The 21111-nt window shown below is 41.8% G+C and overlaps 1 protein-coding gene across 2 annotated transcripts; it reads right to left on the minus strand.

Moving 5' to 3' along the window:
* Positions 1 to 721: 721 nt before the first annotated feature.
* LOC118804446 (ADP-ribosylation factor-binding protein GGA3-like) lies at positions 722 to 19762 on the minus strand. 2 transcript variants are annotated; one of them, XR_005006988.1, is made up of 17 exons: positions 19614 to 19762; positions 17646 to 17730; positions 16985 to 17060; positions 14183 to 14281; positions 13733 to 13856; positions 12817 to 12917; positions 12657 to 12737; positions 8300 to 8419; positions 6739 to 6820; positions 6510 to 6635; positions 6187 to 6315; positions 5536 to 5591; positions 5362 to 5453; positions 5161 to 5279; positions 3034 to 3203; positions 2388 to 2563; positions 722 to 2238 (listed from the first exon to the last, which is right to left on the minus strand). XR_005006988.1 is itself a non-coding variant. In XM_036564954.1 (17 exons), the coding sequence occupies exons 1-17, from the start codon at positions 19696 to 19698 to the stop codon at positions 2128 to 2130; spliced, it is 1767 nt and encodes a 588-aa protein (XP_036420847.1). In that variant the 5' UTR covers positions 19699 to 19762; the 3' UTR covers positions 722 to 2127. The 2 variants fall into 2 exon arrangements, 1 of the variants encoding a protein (XP_036420847.1); XM_036564954.1 differs by having other exon boundaries at positions 2388 to 2498.
* Between the last annotated feature and the right edge of the window lie 1349 nt (positions 19763 to 21111).

A 21111-nucleotide genomic window follows, 5' to 3' on the forward strand; every position in this document is an offset into this window, starting at 1 on the left:
ATTGTATGCCACAGTTGTCCTGACTGCATGTCTTTGGACACAAATTTGGATTAAGAGGAAAGCGGTCAGTGCAGTGATGTGAAAGAACATTTTTTTATTTGAATAAACTTTGCATTTTCCTATTTGTAAAGCATTTGAAATGACCAGGCTACATCTTATAAAAAAGTGCTTTATAAATAAAACTCGGCATAATCAGATTCACAAACCGGACTCAGAGAATCGACTCTTTGAAATCGACTCCCAGCTCGACCGATGAAGATCTGGAGAGCGAGTCACAGAGCAGGATTTCTCACCTCGTCTGATAAAGTCAAAACCCCCCATAATTTAGTGTGTGAGATGTAAACCGAGTGATTCAGAGTGGTTTGGTGTGAAATGGTTCAGATGTCTTTACAGTGGTGGTGATAGGAACCAGGGGTCGCCATGACTACAACACAAATATAGACATTTTATTCACTATCCAGAACCACCAGTGAACCTACACGAGTCTTCTGAGTTTATATGAATGTTGATGATGGAAAATAGTGGAAAATCTGAAATAATAAGTTTTCTTTGGGGACTATTTTGCCTCACAGCGCCCTGCATGTATCCCTCCACCATGAATGGAGTTTAAGTTCTCTAAACTATCATAAAACAGTGTCTCAGTCATCAGGCAGTGAATTCATAACCATTTCATGTAGGAACTTTCTGTGAGGAGCTTTTAGAGGTGGACGTCTGGTTCCTATCACCACCACTGTGAACAGTTCTGATTTTGTAAGTTTCTCTAGAACGGAGCGTTTCACACCAAACCACTCTGAACCGCTCTGTTTACATCTTAACTGGTCAATTAATGAATAATTAATTCTCTCTTTGGGTTTAAGTTGTCCAGCTTTACTGATGAGTCTTCACGAAACACCCTCAGATGAGTAAATTAGAGCTCAGTCCCAAACAGCACTCGCGCCCTCACTGCGGCCTCCAGCGTCAACTACAGGACCGGGGCTTGTTCGACTGACCAGCGTGATGGAGAAGAAGATACTCAGATGAATGTATTAACCTTTTTAGCTGCGTTATGCTTGTAAACTAAATTCAGATTCTGCAGATGAATTGTCTTTAAAAACAGGACGACTGATACACCGACATGCAGAACATCTTGCCCTGTAGATCTGCGCGTTGTTGATGTCACTAAAGTGTGGAGTTTAACGAGGACTGCAGAGTTTAGGCTGTATTTACGCTGCTCTGACACAGCAACTAGAGATGCATGATGGTATTGGAATCATATCGATATCCATAAATCCAGCTAACAAAAAACTCCTGCAGGTACTCAGTTGTCAAAAACAGCCTAAAAGCTACAAATATTACAGGAAACCTGATGGAGTTCATGACTCTAGATGATCAGCTGTTCTCTTATGAGGAGGATGTTGGGTTTCGACTGCTGCTCGAACACGTTACACCAAACCCAGTTGTCGTTATTTTTCTGCTACTCATATTCACACTCACTGACGATAATGAGGCCTACATTAGCGTGACCGCAGACATCTGGGCATCTGATGTGAGTCCTGGGAGTTTTCCTCAGCTGGTGAGAAATTGTGCTTTCTTGTCAAAATGTACTACCGTAGCGCTTTATAGGTAAAGCGATTTATAGGTAGCTCTCTAAATAAAACCTTCAAGTAGGATATTCTGGTATCTTAAATCACCTTTAAAAAATACTATCAGCATTAAAACTGCAAAGCTGGTCAGATTCTAATTCACTGGCTTCTTGTTCGAATTTTCCTGTTCCACCTTAAATGATGCAGCAGTTAAATGGTGCCTCATGTAACTTTTGCACCATTTAAAGTGGAACAGGAAAATTCGAACAGGAAGCTAAGTTCAGCTCCGATACGCAGGACCCATCATGCTGCCGGATCAGCGTAAAAGCAGCATCAGGGAGAGATTCAGGACTGAGCTCTAGGGGGCAGCACACCCTAGTTTATTTGGCACTTTAACACATTTCAGCAGTTTAAACTGTCCAGCTCAGAGTTTATAAATCACACATAAATACAATATAAAACGTATAAAACTCAGCAGGTCTGACGCATCATTCAGGAAAGAACACTGATTAAGGCACGAGTGAAAGGGCGTTCATTGTGCAGCTCAAAGGTCGAAGATCAAATGTCAAAGGTCAGTCCAGCTGTCCCACTCCGGGAACTGGTCGATTTCCCCATCCTGCTGGAGTGTCTCCCCTCCGAGTGTCAGAGTCAGTTTGAAACGCACTCGCACTGGCTTCTGCAGACAGACAGACACAGACTCCGATCAGAAACCCAATAATCAATAATCAATAATCTGATACAGCAGCAGACTGGACGTCCAGACAGACACGTCAATCAGAAACAGACTGTGTGTCTGAAACCATACGGCGTGACCTTTAGTCTCACCCTGAGGGGGTTGGAGAGCAGCAGTATCTGGGAGATGGCAGCAGGGGGCAGCAGAGGGCTGTATGGAGGCAAAGCACTTCCTGTGGCCGGCTGCAGCTTCACCTGCATCGTCTGGAAAGCAGGAGTATGAAGCGCACGGACACGAAGAAAGAGAGAGAGATGAGGGCTGAAAATGACTGAGAAAGATGGAGTGATGGATGCAGAATGATGGAGAAAAAACATGGTTTACACTGGAGTTACACAGAGATCAAAATGACAAAGAATAAACTCATTTACATAGAAAAAATGTGAATAATGATTAATATAAGAAAATAAAAAAATTATGTACATTAAAATGTAACAAAAATTAAAAGCTTTTATTTAAATACAAAAAATGTGGATATTGATTAAAATAAGGAAACAAAATATTTTCAACATACATAAAAATATAAGAAAAAAATCTTATAAAATAGGATAAAATGGGAGGAATGACTAAAATAAAGTTTTGAATTTTGAAATGTGAATAAAAAATATAATAAGAATAAAACAAAATAAGAAACGCTAATAAACCGTTTAGAGTGTCTGCTTGATATTCATAGTTAACGAGTGTGTAACGGAAAACTGCTTTTTGGAGGTAAAGACTTGGCTAATCAGAAGGTGGCGTTACCTTGGGAACAGCAGCCAGGAACAGGAAGTCAGAAACAGGAAGTGCAGAGGTGTTGACAGCGGAGATGACAAAGGCAGCAACGTCAGGCCGAGACGCAGGAGCTTCTTTGGTGAAGTGCAGAGACACACGAACCCCATGATGGTCAAAAACTGTTATCGGCTTTAAGTGACCTAAAACACGCGAGACATCTTCAACGTTAACAGAGATAACGTTAATTAGAGTGACATTAACGTTAATAAGAGTGACGTCATCATTAATAAGAGTGAGGTTATCGTTGATAAGAGTGACATTAACGTTAATAAGAGTGACATTAATAAGACTGACGTTAACATTAATAAGAGTGACGTTAACATTAATAAGAGTGACATTAACGTTAATAAGAGTGACAATAAGAGTGAGGTTAACGTTAATAAGAGTGACGTTGACGTTAATAAGAGTAACATAAGACTGACGTTAATGTTAATAAGAGTGACATTAATAAGAGTGACGTTAACGTTAATAAAAGTGACATTAACTTTAATAAGAGTGACGTTACCATTAATAAGAGTAACGTTCATAATAGTAACGTTAAAGTTAATAAGAGTGACGTTAAGGTTAATAAGAGTGAAGTTAACGTTAATCTCAAACAGTTCAGTACACTACAACCGAGTCCATTAGGGAGCTGTGCACATGTGGCTGTTTGTTAGATCTTTACATTTGGGAGCCAATACTGTAATTCCTAAGTAGTGCACTATGCAGGGAGCAGCAGCTGTTTGAGATTCAGCCCCAGTTCATTAGTCAGTACAAATTAATTTCTCCCCTAAACTTACCCCAAACATGGTCAATCACTGAGACGTGTTTGGTGTCTAAAGTTTGCTTCTGTAGTTTTAGCACTGGAGCTACGAGGCTAACGTAGCTAACAAGTAATGGAAGGTTATACCCCACCAATTAGCTTGGTGCTAACTCCATACCATCACTCATTTAATCATCACTCATTTAAACCGAGTTCAGTAATCGCTAATAGACTTGATTATGTGGTTTCTGCTGCTGTATGACTCATATAATGTAGCTACCCCTAACATCGGCCGTCCCCCAATATCGGCCACTTGCGCGCATTGCACAATTCCTCTCTCTCTCTCCGCCAATTGCTCAGGCGAAATTCAAAACACATAAGTTTGCACCTTACAAGGGCATCTAAACTTTATTCTAGCAAAAAATCATATCTGAAAACAATATTTGAGTATCACTAATGACGTAATTCTGCGTATACAAAACCGCATGCAACACACAACTCATTTCCATTCCGCGATGGATATTGGTCTGTGTAGAAAGTTAGCTTATCGGTTAGCTTTCTCTTCTCTGAGGTAAAAAAAAACTTTACCTTATTGTGAAGCACTGTAAGGCATTGAGTCTGGTAGGAATGATGCGTAAACGCGATTTCTCATTTGACTGGCACAACCAGGTGCGCAGCAAAGAGCTGAGCTCTATACTTAGATAAACAAGCAAATCAAGCTGAATAATGAAACAATACAATAACATCACATTTTACTAATGAATATATACATATATTTTATGTTTTTTACAATTTTATACGCTGAATTTTAGGCTGAAAGATGAGTTACGGAAAACCGGAAGTGAGGTGGCCGATATTGGGGGACCCCCATCATTCTAGCGATTCTAGTGTCAAAGTAGACAAAAACATGAATATTGAAAAAACTGTTCTCTCATCATGTCAAATGACTCTTGGACATTAATCTACACACGTATCTCTCCCGAAAAACATTGATTTGGGTGAGTAAAGTGCTTCCATTTATTTACAGTTAGCTTAGATTCCCGATGTTTTGTTGTGAGGTGGCTGATAACAGGGGTACCTACGCTATATATATATTAACATGGACTAAAGCACAATAGCGTAGCTAAACACAGAAGCAAAACAGGGTAATGTACATTAGTGTAGCTATCAAAACAGAGTAAGGTACATTAGCACAGCTAAAATACTAGCATGGACTACAGCACCTCAGCATAGCTTAAAACAGTAGCAGAACGGGCTAAAGTACATTAGCATAGCTAAACCCCCCACTTGACTGAAAAAGCCAAACTTTAAACACCAGACTGCTGAACTATCGCTTTAATGTCTCGGTCACTTACTGGGCTTAATGGATCCAAGAGGCACATGGATGTCCTGAAGTGAGGAGGGTGGGAGGGGCTTGGGAAATCCTGGAGTAATGATTGGCTGATTGAACTCTGATCTGGTCAGGTGCTCCTCCCTGAAAAGAGAAATATCAGCTCACTCTTCAAATAAAAACTTGCTAAAAAAGAGAAAGACTCAGTTTCCCACTCATCACTCACATGGCAGGTAATACTGGTGCATTGTGGGTACTGTAGTCTCCATTCCCACAGGTCATCTCCATACTGCCTGAAACTCTCACCATGTCCTCCAGCTGTAAATGAACACTATATTTTCATCAGTGCACTCGCAGAAACAGGACGTAAGCTCTGATTCGGATATTACGATCTGATTACCTGTATGAGCTCGTCCAGGTACGATCTCGTTTCCTCTGTTCTCGGACTGCGGGAATCTGCTTATCAGTGAAAAGACGAAATCAGAAACACGGCGCTCCAGCAAAGGACAGACGATGCCGAGTACGGTTACACAACATAAAAGCAACATTAAAGTAAAAAAACTCCACCAGTTTCCTCCCTTTCAACAAACACAGCTGATCAGCTGAGACGTGCTCAGTTCTTTAGCTTTAGTACTGGAGCTAACGAGTAATGGAAGCTTATATCCCACCGATTAGCATGGTGCTATCTGTATGCCTGAATCATCACACTGTTGCCTCAAACATGTTAGTAAAGTTGGCTTCGTATTCAAGCTTAAAATTTAAGGTGGAACAAAAAATGTGAATAAGAAGCTGGAAAACTGGAAGCCAAATTTGCCAACACGTTTGAAGCAGGTATGTGATGATTTAGGCAGTACAGTTAGCATCATGCTAATCAGTGGGCTATAAGCTTCCATTACTTGTTAGCTACATTAACCTCGTAGCTCCTGTGCAAAAATTAAATAAGTGAACTTCAGACACCGAACACGTCTCGACAGATTGAAAGATTAATTAGATTTTAACTCCCTGAAAGAACAGATTAAAAGTATTTTAGAGTGTGAAATTATTATCGCACCGTAGGCAGGAACGCTGTCCTCATCCAGCAGGATCAGAGAGCCGCCGTCCTCAGTGTGGCCACAGGGGGCGCTGTCCCCCGCCACAGAGAAGTTAATGAGGTGGTACGTCCTGATAGGACTGACAGGCTCTGTAGAAACAGCGTACAGCCGTTTAGCTCCACCCATTCAATCTACAGCAGTTTAGCCCCACCCATTCAGTCTACAGCAGTTTAGCCCCGCCCATTCATCCTACAGCAGTTTAGCCCCGACCCTCTCAGCTTACAGCTGGATTTCCTCTGTAGGGGGCTTTCTGGCTGTGCGTGTAAACAGCAGAATAACGAACCCTGGTTGTTTACGTTGTCGTTGTTGTGGATAGGCTCCGCCCCCATCTCTCCTTCTTCTTTCTGTGTTTTCTCTCTGTACAGGTTCATCACATGACTCAGCTCATCGTTCCACTTCAGAATTCCAGCTGCAGAACATCAGCACATATAAATCACAGTCAGAAACGGAACGCTAACAGCTAAAACTCATACAGTTCATACGGTAAAGTTTATAAGCTAACGTGTCTGAACCTAAAGCCTCGTCGTCCTCCAGGGTGTCGCTGGCCAATCTGAACAGGTTCGGCCTCAGACGATCACAGCGCTCGTACAGATCCTGCCAACAACAATCACACTTCATTACAACGATCGCACTTCATTACAACGATCACACTTCATTACAACGATCACATTCCACTGTAACAGTCACACTTCAGAATTATAATCACATTCAATTACAACATTCACATTTAAGAATATTAACTTCCATTCAGTAATAACTTCTGAAGACACGCTTTGGAAGGCAAAATCCGGGGGGCCTGGTAAAACCGGTGAGAGCGCCCCCTGCTGGATGTCTGCAGAGAAAAGCAGTCAACTTCCTACAGCAGAGGTTCCAACCTTTTCTTACTCGTGGCTCACGAAGTTTAACCCACCAGATCATTTAAAGCGCATATATTACAGTTATTAATGTAGCCTGTCTGTTTTGTTTAGCAGTCACCAAGTTCTGGATGACGTGCTAAAGAAACGAACGCAGCTCTGGCTCACTTCTGGTTAGATGTGTATCTGTTAAGCCTCCAACTAACAGCGTAATTTGTTTGGCTTCAAAGCTTTATTTTAAAACAGACCTCCGAGCGCTTAGAGCAGCAGATACTCGATTCCTGCTCTCACACGTGAAGCCTGAAGGCCTTTATTAGTATTTTCAGACGAGAGTTTGATCACCTGTATTACTGATAACATCCTGTATGCCTCATGTGATTTTTCGAACTGCGAAAATGTGACGTTATTGTATCTTATTATTATATTCATGCCCTGTTTGATATGTTTGTATGTGTTAAGTTTCTCTGGTAACAGGATTCGTTTATTCTCTGCTTCATCACAGACGATGTTATCACCTCGAAAATCAGCTCAAACTGTGTTACAAACATCGAGCTGAATCCAAAATCTCTCATGAAGATCCAGCATTTCTTCGGTTTGTTGTGGTGTGATCAGACTCTGGGTTTTTTCTGGGTTTTCTTGGTTCAGTCTGAGATTCGAAGGCTGTTACACCTGTAGGTGGTCCATCCTCGGGGTCTTTGTCTTTGAAAAACCCTGTTTGTAACCTTCAATCAAAGGATAATTCCATACAACCAAAAAGAGAAACACTTTACATTGACTTACGCTGAAAATGTAACCGTAGCATTTCAACAGACAATAAGTGAGGTCAATCTACGTATGCGATACTAATTTTAAAATATATATAAACATTAACATTCACAAGGCCTTATAATCAAACACAGATCTGTTCTGTTCTGTCTTTCTTACAGTCCTGACAGTCCAGAAAGAGAGTGTTGAGAGTTCACATCATTCAGTTCACTGTGATGCAGTACCATTAGATCACCACTAGATGTCCCTCACTGCGCAGCATCCACCGGCAACTACATACACACTAGTACAACTTTACAATCCATTTTCAACAGGAAATTCACTGAAATGTGTGAGATTTAAAGGTTTAGTGTGAGACCTAAGTGGTGTATTTTCAACATGGAACAATTTCTAAGGATTAAGTTAAATAAATAATAATGAACTAGATGCTCTAAAACCTTAGAAACCCTCCCACCTTCATCTCCGCAGTGTGGTGTGTGTGTTGGTTCAGTAACAGTCGTAGATCTGATGTGCATTTCTCCACTTCCTGTAAAGTGCTGATACGCCTGCCCTCTCTCTCCATCTTCTCCTGCTCCTGTCAGACACAAACAGTAATATGAAATATATAAACCCAGAGGACACAAGCAGGTTCTCTAGTGGTTCTGGATAAGAAGTAAAATGGCTAAACAGTCTTGTCTGGAATTGTGAGGCTGATTATTTTGTTTCCTCTCTACACTGAAGACATCTGGGTTGGAGATCAGAAGATAAACACAGATGATGGATCAGAGTTTCAGCTTTTATTTCCTCATATTTACATCTAGATGTGTTAAACTTACAACATGGCACCTTCTGTGAACCCACACTTTCTCAACTGAGCAAAACTACTGGAGCATTTAGATTGATTATTTGAACAGTTAATAGCTCTGAATGTCTTGGCTCTTGGTTTGAGCCCAAGGGTCTCCTGTAAGGACTGCATTTGCTGTTAAGAAGGATAGACCAGCATGAAGACCATAAAATGGTCTACAAGAGAAAAATAATTCCAGCTTCAAAAAAACATTTTGAAGCTGAGAACAGGGAAAACTGTGTCCTGAAGAAAAAACACTCTGGTGTAGTAACAACCACCCATCAAACTTGCCCAAGGAAAACAACAGCAGTTGATGACAGGGACATCGTGACAGCTGTAAAGAAAAACTCAGAAAAAATAATTATAGACAATAGAACAGTATTTGGGTTTTATTTCCTCATATTTACACTTAAATGTGTTAAACAACTTACAACATGGTACCTCTTGTTTGAACCCACTTTTTTGTTTCAAGCAGACTGATTATTCAAACAGTTAATAGCTCTGAATGTTTTTGGTTTGAGCCCTGGGGTCTCCTGTGAAGACCACATTGGTTGTTAAGGATAAACCAACATGGAGACTAGAGAGCTGTCTAAAAAAGAGAAACAAGACATTCTGAAGCTGAGAAAAGAAGGAAAATCGATCACTGAGCATTGGGGGTGGCCAATACAACAATTCGAAGGGTCCTGAAAAAGGTGGTGGTGTACTAAAAACCAGACATCGAACAGATTGGCCAAAAAAAACAACAACAGTTGATGACAAACACTGAGAGAGCAGCGAAAAAAAAACAAAACAGTCAGCAAAATCACTCCATGCTCCACGGGGCAGGGGTGAAGAAGAAAAAGACCAGAGAGCAGAAATAGACACCACACCGCATGAAAGTTCTGGAACAGTTTTATGGACTGATGAGACCAGAATGAACCTCCACTAGAGTGATGGAGAAAGAAAGGATCTGCTCATGATCCAGAACATACAAGCTTGCTGGTCAAGCATGGTGGAGGTAGTGTCAGTGTCACAGCCTGAGCTTGCACGGCTGCTCTGGAAGGAACTCACTACTAATCTTTACTGACGGTGTAACTCATGATGGTGCAGCAGAATGAATGCAGAAGTTTACCGAAACATTCTGTTGGCCAATTTACAGAGAAATGCAGCCGATATATTCAGGAGGAACTTGCAGCAGGACAACGACCCAAATCTCACTGTCAACACAACAGAGGACATTATCAGGGGAAAACAAGAAGGTGTTGGACTGGACAACTCAGTCTCCAGACCTTCACCCAGCTGAGCAGCACTTCACCTCCTGATGAGAGGACTGAAGACAGAAACCCCAGAAAAACATACAATACTTGAAAGAAGCTGCAGTAAAAGTCTGGAAAAGCATCACAAAGGAAGAATGCAACAGTCTGGTGATGTTAGTGGGTCACCTGCACGATGAGCACTGCTGGCAAGAGATCTGCAACCAAATATTGAGTGTTATTTACTTTAATACTATCTCTTCCTGCAGTTTTGCTGACCTAAAAAAGGTGTGTTCTGCCACCAAAGGTGCCGTGTTCAGAGTTATTTAACACATCTAGACGTAAATATCATGAAATAATAACCCCTGGTTCCCATCACCACCACGCCAAACCACTCTGAATAACTGTTTACATCTAAATTACATCTGAACACTGAATTATACAGAAACTGTGAGAACTGAGTCAATTTTCCCTCTTCAGTGATATTTAGAGTGTGTGTTTTATTTAGAGTGAGCAATGAGGTTTTATTAGTGACTAAGCAATGAAATAACCTTGCAACACACTACCAACCACAACAGATACCATAGCGACCAGTTAGCAACACCCTACCAACCACAACAGATACCGTAGCAACCGGTTAGCAACACCCTACCAACCACCTGGAATAATGTGTGAACCACCTACCTACACCCTAGCAATCACCTACGATACCCCAGCAACTGGCTAGCAACACCTTAGCAACCATCTAGGATAACAGCACCTGCATAGGCACACTGTGGCAACCAGTTGAAACACTACAGCAGCCACATAGGAAGACCACTGCAACCACCTTGGACGGCTTAGCACCCACTTAGCAACGTCCTAACAACCACCTAAAATACCATAGCAACTCCCTAGAAACCACCTGAAATTCCATAGCAATCAGTATTCATCACCTTAGCAACCACCAGCAATACCATAGCAACTGGTTAGCAACTCCCAAGCAACAACCTGAAACACTGTTGAAATGGGTAACCCTCACAACCACGAGGAATAACTTAGAAACCACTGCAACACTCTTAAAATCAGAGATACAATAGCAACCAGTTAGCAACAATCTAGCAACCATCTAAAATACCACAGCAACAACCTAGCAACTACCTAAAATACTACAGCAACAACCTGGCAACCACCTAAAATACCATGGCAACAGCCTAGCAACCACCTAAAAAACCACGCCAACAACCTAGCAACCACCTAAAATACCACAGCAACAACCTAGCAACTACCTAAAATACTACAGCAACAACCTGGCAACCACCTAAAATACCATGGCAACAACCTAGCAACCACCTAAAATACCATGGCAACAACCTAGCAACCACCTAAAATACCATGACAACAACCTATTAACCACCTAAAATACCATAGCAACAACCTGGCAACCACCTAAAATACCATAGCAACAACCTATTAACCACCTGAAATACCATAGCAACAGCCTAGCAAACACCTAAAATACCACACCAACAGCCTAGCAACCACCTAAAAAAATACCTTGGCAACAACCTATCAACCACCTAAAATACCATGGCAACAACCTAGCAACCACCTAAAATACCATGGCAACATCCTGGCAACCACCTAAAATACCGTAGCAACAACCTATCAACCACCTAAACTACCACAGCAACAACCTAGCAACCACCTAAAATACCATAGCAACAACCTATCAACCACCTAAAATACCATGACAACAACCTATCAACCACCTAAAATAGCACAGCAACAGCCTAGCAACCACCTAAAATACCATACCAACAACATAGGAACCACCTAAAAAACCACGGCAACAACCTAGCAACCACCTAAAAAATACCTTGGCAACAACCTAGCAACCACCTAAAATAGCACAGCAACAGCCTAGCAACCACCTAAAATACCATAGCAACAACATAGGAACCACCTAAAAAACCACGGCAACAACCTAGCAACCACCTAAAAAATACCTTGGCAACAACCTATCAACCACCCTAAATACCATGACAACAACCTATTAACCACCTAAAATACCATAGCAACAACCTATCAACCACCTAAAATACCACACCAACAGTCTAGCAACCACCTAAAAAAATACCTTGGCAACAACCTAGCAAACACCTAAAATACCATGGCAACAACCTATCAACCACCTAAAATACCATGGCAACAGCCTAGCAACCACCTAAAATACCATAGCAACAACCTATCAACCACCTAAAATACCACAGCAACAACCTATCAATCACCTAAAATACCTAAAAAATACCTTGGAAACAACCTATCAACCACCTAAAATACCATAGCAACAACCTATCAACCACCTAAAATACCATGACAACAACCTATCAACCACCTAAAACACCATAGCAACAACCTATCAACCACCTAAAATAACATGACAACAACCTATCAACCACCTAAAACACCATAGCAACAACCTGGCAACCACCTAAAATACCATAGCAACAACGTATCAACCACCTAAAATACCACGGCAACAACCTAGCAACCACCTAAAAATGCCTTGGCAACAACCTAGCAACCACCTAAAATACCTTGGCAACAACCTATCAACCACCTAAAATACCACAGCAACAGCCTAGCAACCACCTAAAAAACCACGCCAACAGCCTAGCAACCACCTAGCAAGCCGAAATAACAGACAGACAGACAGACAGACAGTCAGACAGACAGTCAGACAGATAGACAGACATAGAGACAGACAGGCAGACCTCTCTGACGGTGCTCTTGATGAGTCTGTTAGCCGTCTCCAGGTCTTCAGGCCGTCCACTCTTCAGAAGCCTGGACAGCAGCTGGAACACAGACAGAAGGTCAGTCAGAGCTCCGTAACGTTCACAGTGCTGCTGTTCGGCTCTCAGGAATCTGCACTACCTTCGCTTTGTCTTCATCATCAAACACGGACACATCCTGTCTCGGAGACGGAGGAGGCATCAACACGCTGTCCGGCAGCTTCGGGTCGCTCTTCACCAGACCTGTAAACAAAAACAACAAACAGTCTTCACCTGTAAACAAAAACAACAAACCATCTTAACCCGTAAACAAAAACAACAAACCGTCTTCACCTGTAAACAAAAACAACAAACCGTCTTCACCTGTAAACAAAAACAACAAACCGTCTTCACCGGTAAACAAAAACAACAAACCATCTTCACGTGTAAACAAAAACAACAAACCATCTTAACCCGTAAACAAAAACAACAGTCTTCACCTGTAAACAAAAACAACAAACAGTCTTCACCTGTAAACAAAAACAACAAACCATCTTAACCCGTAAACAAAAACAACAGTCTTCACCTGTAAACAAAAACAACAAACAGTCTTCACCTGTAAACAAAAACAACAAACCGTCTTCACCTGTAAACAAAAACAACAAACCGTCTTCACCGGTAAACAAAAACAACAAACCATCTTAACCCGTAAACAAAAACAACAAACCGTCTTCACCTGTAAACAAAAACAACAAACCATCTTAACCCGTAAACAAAAACAACAGTCTTCACCTGTAAACAAAAACAACAAACCATCTTAACCCGTAAACAAAAACAAATCCGTCTTCACCCGTAAACAAAAACAAACCGCCTTCACCTGTAAACAAAAACAAAAAACCATCTTCACCCGTAAACAAAAACAACAAACCGTCTTCACCCGTAAACAAAAACAACAAACCGTCTTCACCCGTAAACAAAAACAACAAACCGTCTTCACCCGTAAACAAAAACAACAAACAGTCTTAACCTGTAAACAACAATTACTGTAGCATAACTGCAGTTTAACTGTAGTTTACCACCTTGTTTCTTCAGCATGTGATAGGCCTCCTGCACCTTCGGCTCGTCCTTCAGCCACTGAGTCCAGCTGTACAGAACCTCCGTTATCTTCTCCTTCACCTGAGCAGAACTCCAGGAACCCAGATACTACACACACACACACACACACACACACACACAGAGACAGACACACACACAGACAGACACACACACAGACACACAGACACACAGACACACACACACAGACAGACACACACAGAGACAGACACACACACAGACAGACACACACACAGACAGACACACACACAGACAAACACACACACACACACAGACACACACACACACACACACACACACACACACACACACACAGAGAGACAGACACACACACAAACCGACACACACAGAGACACAGATGTACCTCATGTTGTTCCTATTGATGGTATGAATCAGCTGCAGTGAGTGTTTGTTACCTTTGGTGAGAGAACTTTAATGAGTTCATTCAGGAAGCGGAACTTCGTAGCTTCAGCGCGGAACCGTTTCCCACAGTTATTCATACAGGCCTCCAACAGCTGAAACACATCAGCTCAACGTCACAGACAGATTTACACCCATATTATTACAGGACAATAACCATTTAAACACGTGAGATCATGAAATATTAACACTAATGTGGTTCTGCTGGTATATTTGGTGTTCTAGCACATGGGTTCTCAAGCTTTCCCACCTCAGTGATTGGATAAAATGTTTTTTATTGAATCTTTTATTAAGTGCTGACACTGAAAACCTGAGAATCAGAGCCTGAAAAATGGTCCATCTGAGCTCATCACAGAACCCTGTACAGACAGACAGACAGACGGCTGTCAGAACAAGAGATCCGCTCTAGAACCGACAGTCCGTCACGTCAGCATCATCACCCACACAGCAAGATAAAGACTTGTATCCGAGAGCGTAACGTCAGACAGCCTGAGCTGAAGTCTAACCTGATCTGTGGTGACCGTCGCCGTTAGCCTGTTAGACTGTTAGCTGTCGCTGAGCCGCTGTCTGTTCACTGGGTTACAGATTTAACTGTCGCTCCAGGCCTGCAGTTTCCTAGTCAGCGTCAGGGCTGCTGTGTGATGAGCAGCGTTAAGGCTTGAGTGTTTATCTGTCTGAACTCTCTAAACAAGGGAGGAAGACGGCAGAGGAGGAAGAAATGGATTCTCTGAGCAGCAGCGACAATGAATAAATTATTTTTCTTTTAAGACACCAACATGGGGAGTTCCACCTCATGCAGGAGCTGAAGCTGTACGATAATCGATTCTGATCCGCTGTATTTTATCTTATACCTTCGCGTTTTTAAAGTCAGCGTGTTGCTTATTGTCTAAGCTGTTGTGCTACAGACACATCTGCATCCTAACGCCTGTTTGTTAAAACTGCAACCAGAGAAACCACTTTTTCCCCCGGTACCATTACCTGATCCTTTAGTATCGGCTGATACAGAGTACCGATACGATACTAACTCTAACGTAACTCACCTATACGTCCTGACGTTTATACAATTACATGTTTGAAATATTTTATTGTGGTAAAATCTGTGCTACATCACAAATAAAACTCACTTAGCTTGGCTGGATGGCATTTACTTATATTTATTAGATGCTTAAGAAAACCTATTTGTTTGTTTGTTGCTGATGTTTGCCGTGTTAGCGTCTGTTCTAGCTGACAGGGCTCTGTGCTGGAATCTGATGTTTGCCGTGTTAGCATCTGCTCTAGCTAACAGGGCTCTGTGCTGGAATCTGATGTTTGCCGTGTTAGCGTCTGTTCTAGCTGACAGGGCTCTGTGCTGGAATCTGATGTTTGCCGTGTTAGCGTCTGTTCTAGCTGACAGGGCTCTGTGCTGGAATCTGATGTTTGCTGTGTTGGCGTCTGCTCTAGCTAACAGGGCTCTGTGCTGGAATCTGATGTTTGCCGTGTTAGCGTCTGTTCTAGCTGACAGGGCTCTGTGCTGGAATCTGATGTTTGCCGTGTTAGCGTCTGCTCTAGCTAACAGGGCTCTGTGCTGGAATCTGCTCTGCTGGCCGTGTTAGCGTCTGCTCTAGCTAACAGGGCTCTGTGCTGGAATCTGATGTTTGCTGTGTTAGTGTCTGCTCTAGCTAACAGGGCTCTGTGCTGGAATCTGATGTTTGCCGTGTTAGCGTCTGCTCTAGCTAACAGGGCTCTGTGCTGGAATCTGCTCTGCTGGCCGTGTTAGCGTCTGCTCTAGCTAACAGGGCTCTGTGCTGGAATCTGATGTTTGCTGTGTTAGTGTCTGCTCTAGCTAACAGGGCTCTGTGCTGGAATCTGCTCTGCTGGCCGTGTTAGCGTCTGCTCTAGCTAACAGGGCTCTGTGCTGGAATCTGATGTTTGCCGTGTTAGCGTCTGCTCTAGCTAACAGGGCTCTGTGCTGGAATCTGATGTTTGCCGTGTTAGTGTCTGTTCTAGCTGACAGGGCTCTGTGCTGGAAACTGATGTTTGCCGTGTTAGCGTCTGCTCTAGCTAACAGGGCTCTGTGCTGGAATCTGCTCTGCTGGCCGTGTTAGCGTCTGCTCTAGCTAACAGGGCTCTGTGCTGGAATCTGATGTTTGCCGTGTTAGCGTCTGCTCTAGCTAACAGGGCTCTGTGCTGGAATCTGCTCTGCTGGCCGTGTTAGCGTCTGCTCTAGCTAACAGGGCTCTGTGCTGGAATCTGCTCTGCTGGCCGTGTTGAAGCTCATTGCGCGAGTTTGTTGGTGAAGTTTCTCAACGTGGAGCGTCGACTGCGGAGGAAACGCTGGTTAAACTGCTAAACTCTGGTTTCCAGAATGAGGAACTACAGCAGCAGCAGGGCTCCGAATACACATCTCAACACCATCTGTGAACGTTTACATACAATTCAACAATATTTAATAAAGTATTTCACCACAATTCAGTCTGACCCTGTTATTTTAGATTGATTCAGCGTTCCGTTTAAAATCAGACATCATTCCTCAGCAAAGTCAAACGACTTTTAAAGATAAAGAAATTTACTGTGTAGTTTTACTGTCTGTTGTTCGTTTCTGTGTAATCAGTTCATTTGTTTACATTTGTGTTTTCACTGTTTTAAATTCTGAATCAGACTAAAATAACTGAGTCAAACTGAATTGTGGTGAAATGTAAGAGTTCATGATGAGCTGAATCTAAAAAATCTCAATCTAATCTTATTTCTGATCTCCTGCTCTGTACAGTGTCTCTGTGTGCGGTGTGGAATTGTGGGTAATGTAGTTTCTGTGATCTTACAGTCAGAGCCTGTAGAGCTTCTCTCTCCTGAGGAGACTGGATCTTATGAGCCAACAACCGCAGAGCGACCTGAGGACTGAACAGAGGAATAACTTGTAAAACACCATACCAAACACCAAACAAACATACAAACACCATATAAACACCAAACAAACACCATGCAAACACACAAATACCATACAAACACCATACAAACACACAAACACCACACAAACACCATACCATCACCAAATAAACACCATACCGACACCAAACATACCAACACCATACCATCACCATATAAACACCATACCAACACCAAACACCATATATTGCTTATAGTGTCTAATTAATAACAGGATCAGTGCATTTTCTGTCTATTAACAGAACACCATCTGTCTGTCTGTCTTTCTGTACCTGTATATGTCTGTCTGTCTGTCTGTCTATCTGTATCTGTATCTGTATCTGTCTGTTTTTCTGTATCTGTATCTGTATCTGTGTCTGTGTTTCTGTATCTGTCTGTCTTTCTGTACCTGTATATGTCTGTCTGTCTGTCTATCTTTCTGTATCTGTCTGTTTTTCTGTATCTGTATCGGTATATGTGTGTGTGTGTGTGTGTGTGTGTGTGTGTGTGTGTCTGTCTTTCTGATCTGTATCTGTGTCTGTCTGTCTGGTTCCTCACCCGTCCTGCTCCGAGTTCACCAGCTGATAAAACTCCTGAATGCTGTCCCATCTTTCAGAAACGTTCTCTGGATCCGTCACCTCATCTAGAACACACACACACTGTGACTAAATAAACACTGTTAGTTATGGGCTTATTATATTTCTGTGATCTTTATGCTGATACAGATGGAACCGTGGGTCATCCGTATCGGGTCTATTTGGTTCTGTATCGGTATCCAAACGTCCACAGATGAGCCTCAGATCACTGTGTGTGAATCGGAGCTTCTCGGTTCCACAGTACAGAAATCTGAGTGCTACAGTGAACAGTCGCATTATAGAGAACCGTGTTCCCCTAAAGCGCCATGCAGAATCAGTCTGGTGAGTCTGGAGTGGAGGAACAGGACTGACCTCCTGCTGTGGCGTCTCTGGTGGCTGCTTCAGTGTTTCAGGTGGTTGCTAGAGTTCTATGTTGCTATGGTAACTCTGCTTATCAATATGCAGCTCAGCGGATTCTATGTTATCCGAAATGGAAGCTAAAGGGGAAGATAACCAGTTGCTGTATTTTTCCAAGTGGTTGCTATGGTCAAGAGGCTTTTATGGAGTTGCTAAGTAGTGTCTATGTTATCCCAGGTGGTTGCTATGCTGTTGCTATGGTGGCTGTAGTATCCCCAGTGGTTGTTAGGGTGCTGCAAGTGACTGCATTATGCTACCCAATGAAATCTCATTAGTGACTCTAAATAAACAACACTCTGTAAATAACATCACTTAAAAAGGAGAATTCCACAAATTAAGATGTTAACAGAGCAGCTCAGAGCGGCTCAGAGTGGTTTGGTGTGAAACGCTCCATTCTAGATAAACTGTTCACAGTGGTGGTGATAGGAACCAGACGTCCACCTCTAAAAGCTCCCTCACAGAAAGTTCCTACATGAAACGGTTATGAATTCACTGCCTGATGACTGAGACACTGTTTTATGATAGTTTAGAGAACTTAAACTCCATTCATGGTGGAGGGATACATGCAGGGCGCTGTGAGGCAAAATAGTCCCCAAAGAAAACTTATTATTTCAGATTTTCCACTATTTTCATCATCAACATTCCATATAAACTCAGAAGACTCGTGTAGGTTCACTGGTGGTTCTGGATAGTAAATAAAATGTCTATATTTGTGTTGCAGTCATGGCGACCCCTGGTTCCTATCACCACCACTGTAAAGACATCTGAACCATTTCACACCAGTTAGACTCTACCAGCCCTTCCCTCTCTCTCTCTCTCTCTCCATCACTGTATCAGTTAGACTCCACCACTGAGAGTGAGAGCAGTGGAGTTTATATCATTTCATGCAAAATAAAATCAGTGCGGAGTCACAGCAAAACAGGAATTTAAAAACTTTATCAGAGCACATGACTGCGTGCACGCGCTTCCTGTTTACCCCGCCCCCTCCAACTGTTCACGAGCTCTTTTATTTAAATCATCACCGAGCTGTACATAAATATATTATTTTTTATTACTATTATTCTTTAAATATTTAATATGTACAACATCTGCTGTCCTCCGGATCACGTGAGCTAAACTAATAGAACATGTTTATTAATTTATCGATTATTGCGGTAAAATGCCTCGCGCCGCTATATTTACTCGTGTATTTATTTGTTAACGTGTTTACTGATTATTATTACTTTATTCTGCTGCAGATCTGCGAGGTTAGCTTCCAATTTTTCAGCTTCTTAAATCGAACTTTCCGTTCCACCTTAAATGGTGCAGCAGTTACGTTCTGGCGCCTGAGGCTGCGTCTGTCACTGCTGCGCCATTTAAGGTGGAACGGAGAATTCCGATCAGCTGCGAACTTCAGCTTCAAAATAAAAGTTCCTGCGAGCGGCTCTCCGTGAAGCGGCGGTTAAACTGTGAGATGTGTTTATTATGTGAAGCGCTGCGTAAAAAGGTCTGATAGTTTATGTCGAGTTTGGATTAAAGACGAAGTTAAACTCACTCAGTAAAGTCTCCAGACTGCAGGAGCTCCGAGCTGCCGCCATCCTTCCGCACCGCATCACCTGACCTCGGCAGGCACGTGACATCCGAGGGACACGTGACCCGCGCAGTGACGTAACAACGGGCGGATTGAACGGAGAGCGGTGCCAACAAACTCCGTCAGAAACTGACCTTACGACAGAGACTGACCTGACACACTGACCTTCTGACATAAACTGACCTTCTGACAGACTGAATTTCTGACATAAACTGACATGACAGAGACTGACCTTCTGACAGACTGACCCTTATTTTCACAGTATCGATTAAAAACAGGCGTTACTGTGTAAACAGACGGAGCGCTGCTCGTGACCCGGTGCACAATAATGTTATTTAGTCTTTTGGAAAATCACAGAGCTGAACAAGCACATCTACATACGTCTTACGCCTTTACTGGTTTATTATTATTCTCAGGAATAATTATATTCCATTAAACCAGCTATAAAAACTGTGAAAGCATGTTTTTAATTCAGGACTCTTCTGATGTTATATATTTATATATATCACATTAACAAATGTATTTGTTTGTGTTCACTGTTACGTATATATTAGAAATCTGATGGTGTTAAGTATGTTTTACTCTCAGTAAAAAAAGAAGGAAATACTGACTGATCCTCATGGAGAAATGTGATAATAATAATAGCATAAAACTATAATAGCTTAGTATTTATCAACATAATACTACAGTTACTAAAAAATTAAAACAGCTAAAGAGACAGTTCTGAAGAAAACAAATAATGAGGAGCGTGAGGATGATGATGGTCGTGATGAAGATAATCGATACTAATAGTGAAAAAATTATAGTAGCAAATAAAATTTTAATAAAACAGAAACCGTTATGAAGATGATGATGATGGTGATGAAGATAAAACCACTATGAAACAAAAACAAAGTACAAAATTATGAAATTATTGTATAAGATGATGACGGCAAATAAGATGGTAATTAAATTGAAGATTTTAACTTTGTTATAAATCATATCAAATAAAATTAAAACTTAACTAAAACCATCATGATGAAAATTATGTTATAATCATGATGATGATCTAATATGATCATCTTTATGGTGAAGATGTTAATGTTGTTGATGAAGATGATGGCCCCGCCCACAGAGAACCTTCTGGAAGCAGCAGAATTCAAACCTGAACTTTACAGAACACAAACAAAAACACAGACACCACCGACAACAACAACAACAAACACAAACATGTTGGAACAGAACCGTTCTGGTGATGTTCCGCAACTGTGGCTGTTGGGAAAATCTAGGTACATTTAAAACCAGAACACATCGACCCAACGTTCTGTATCATGGTTTTAAACGTACCTAGAACAAACTCTGCACAGCAGAACCTCTTTTAGAACCACAGTTACAGTAACTGTACAGATCAGTTCTGTCGCAGGACCGACCTTCACTATCCAGAATTATTATATTATTCCACTTTATTTTAATTATAATCCGC

Source organism: Colossoma macropomum, unplaced genomic scaffold, assembly GCF_904425465.1.
Source record: "Colossoma macropomum unplaced genomic scaffold, Colossoma_macropomum, whole genome shotgun sequence".
In the NCBI taxonomy this organism is placed as follows: domain Eukaryota; kingdom Metazoa; phylum Chordata; class Actinopteri; order Characiformes; family Serrasalmidae; genus Colossoma; species Colossoma macropomum.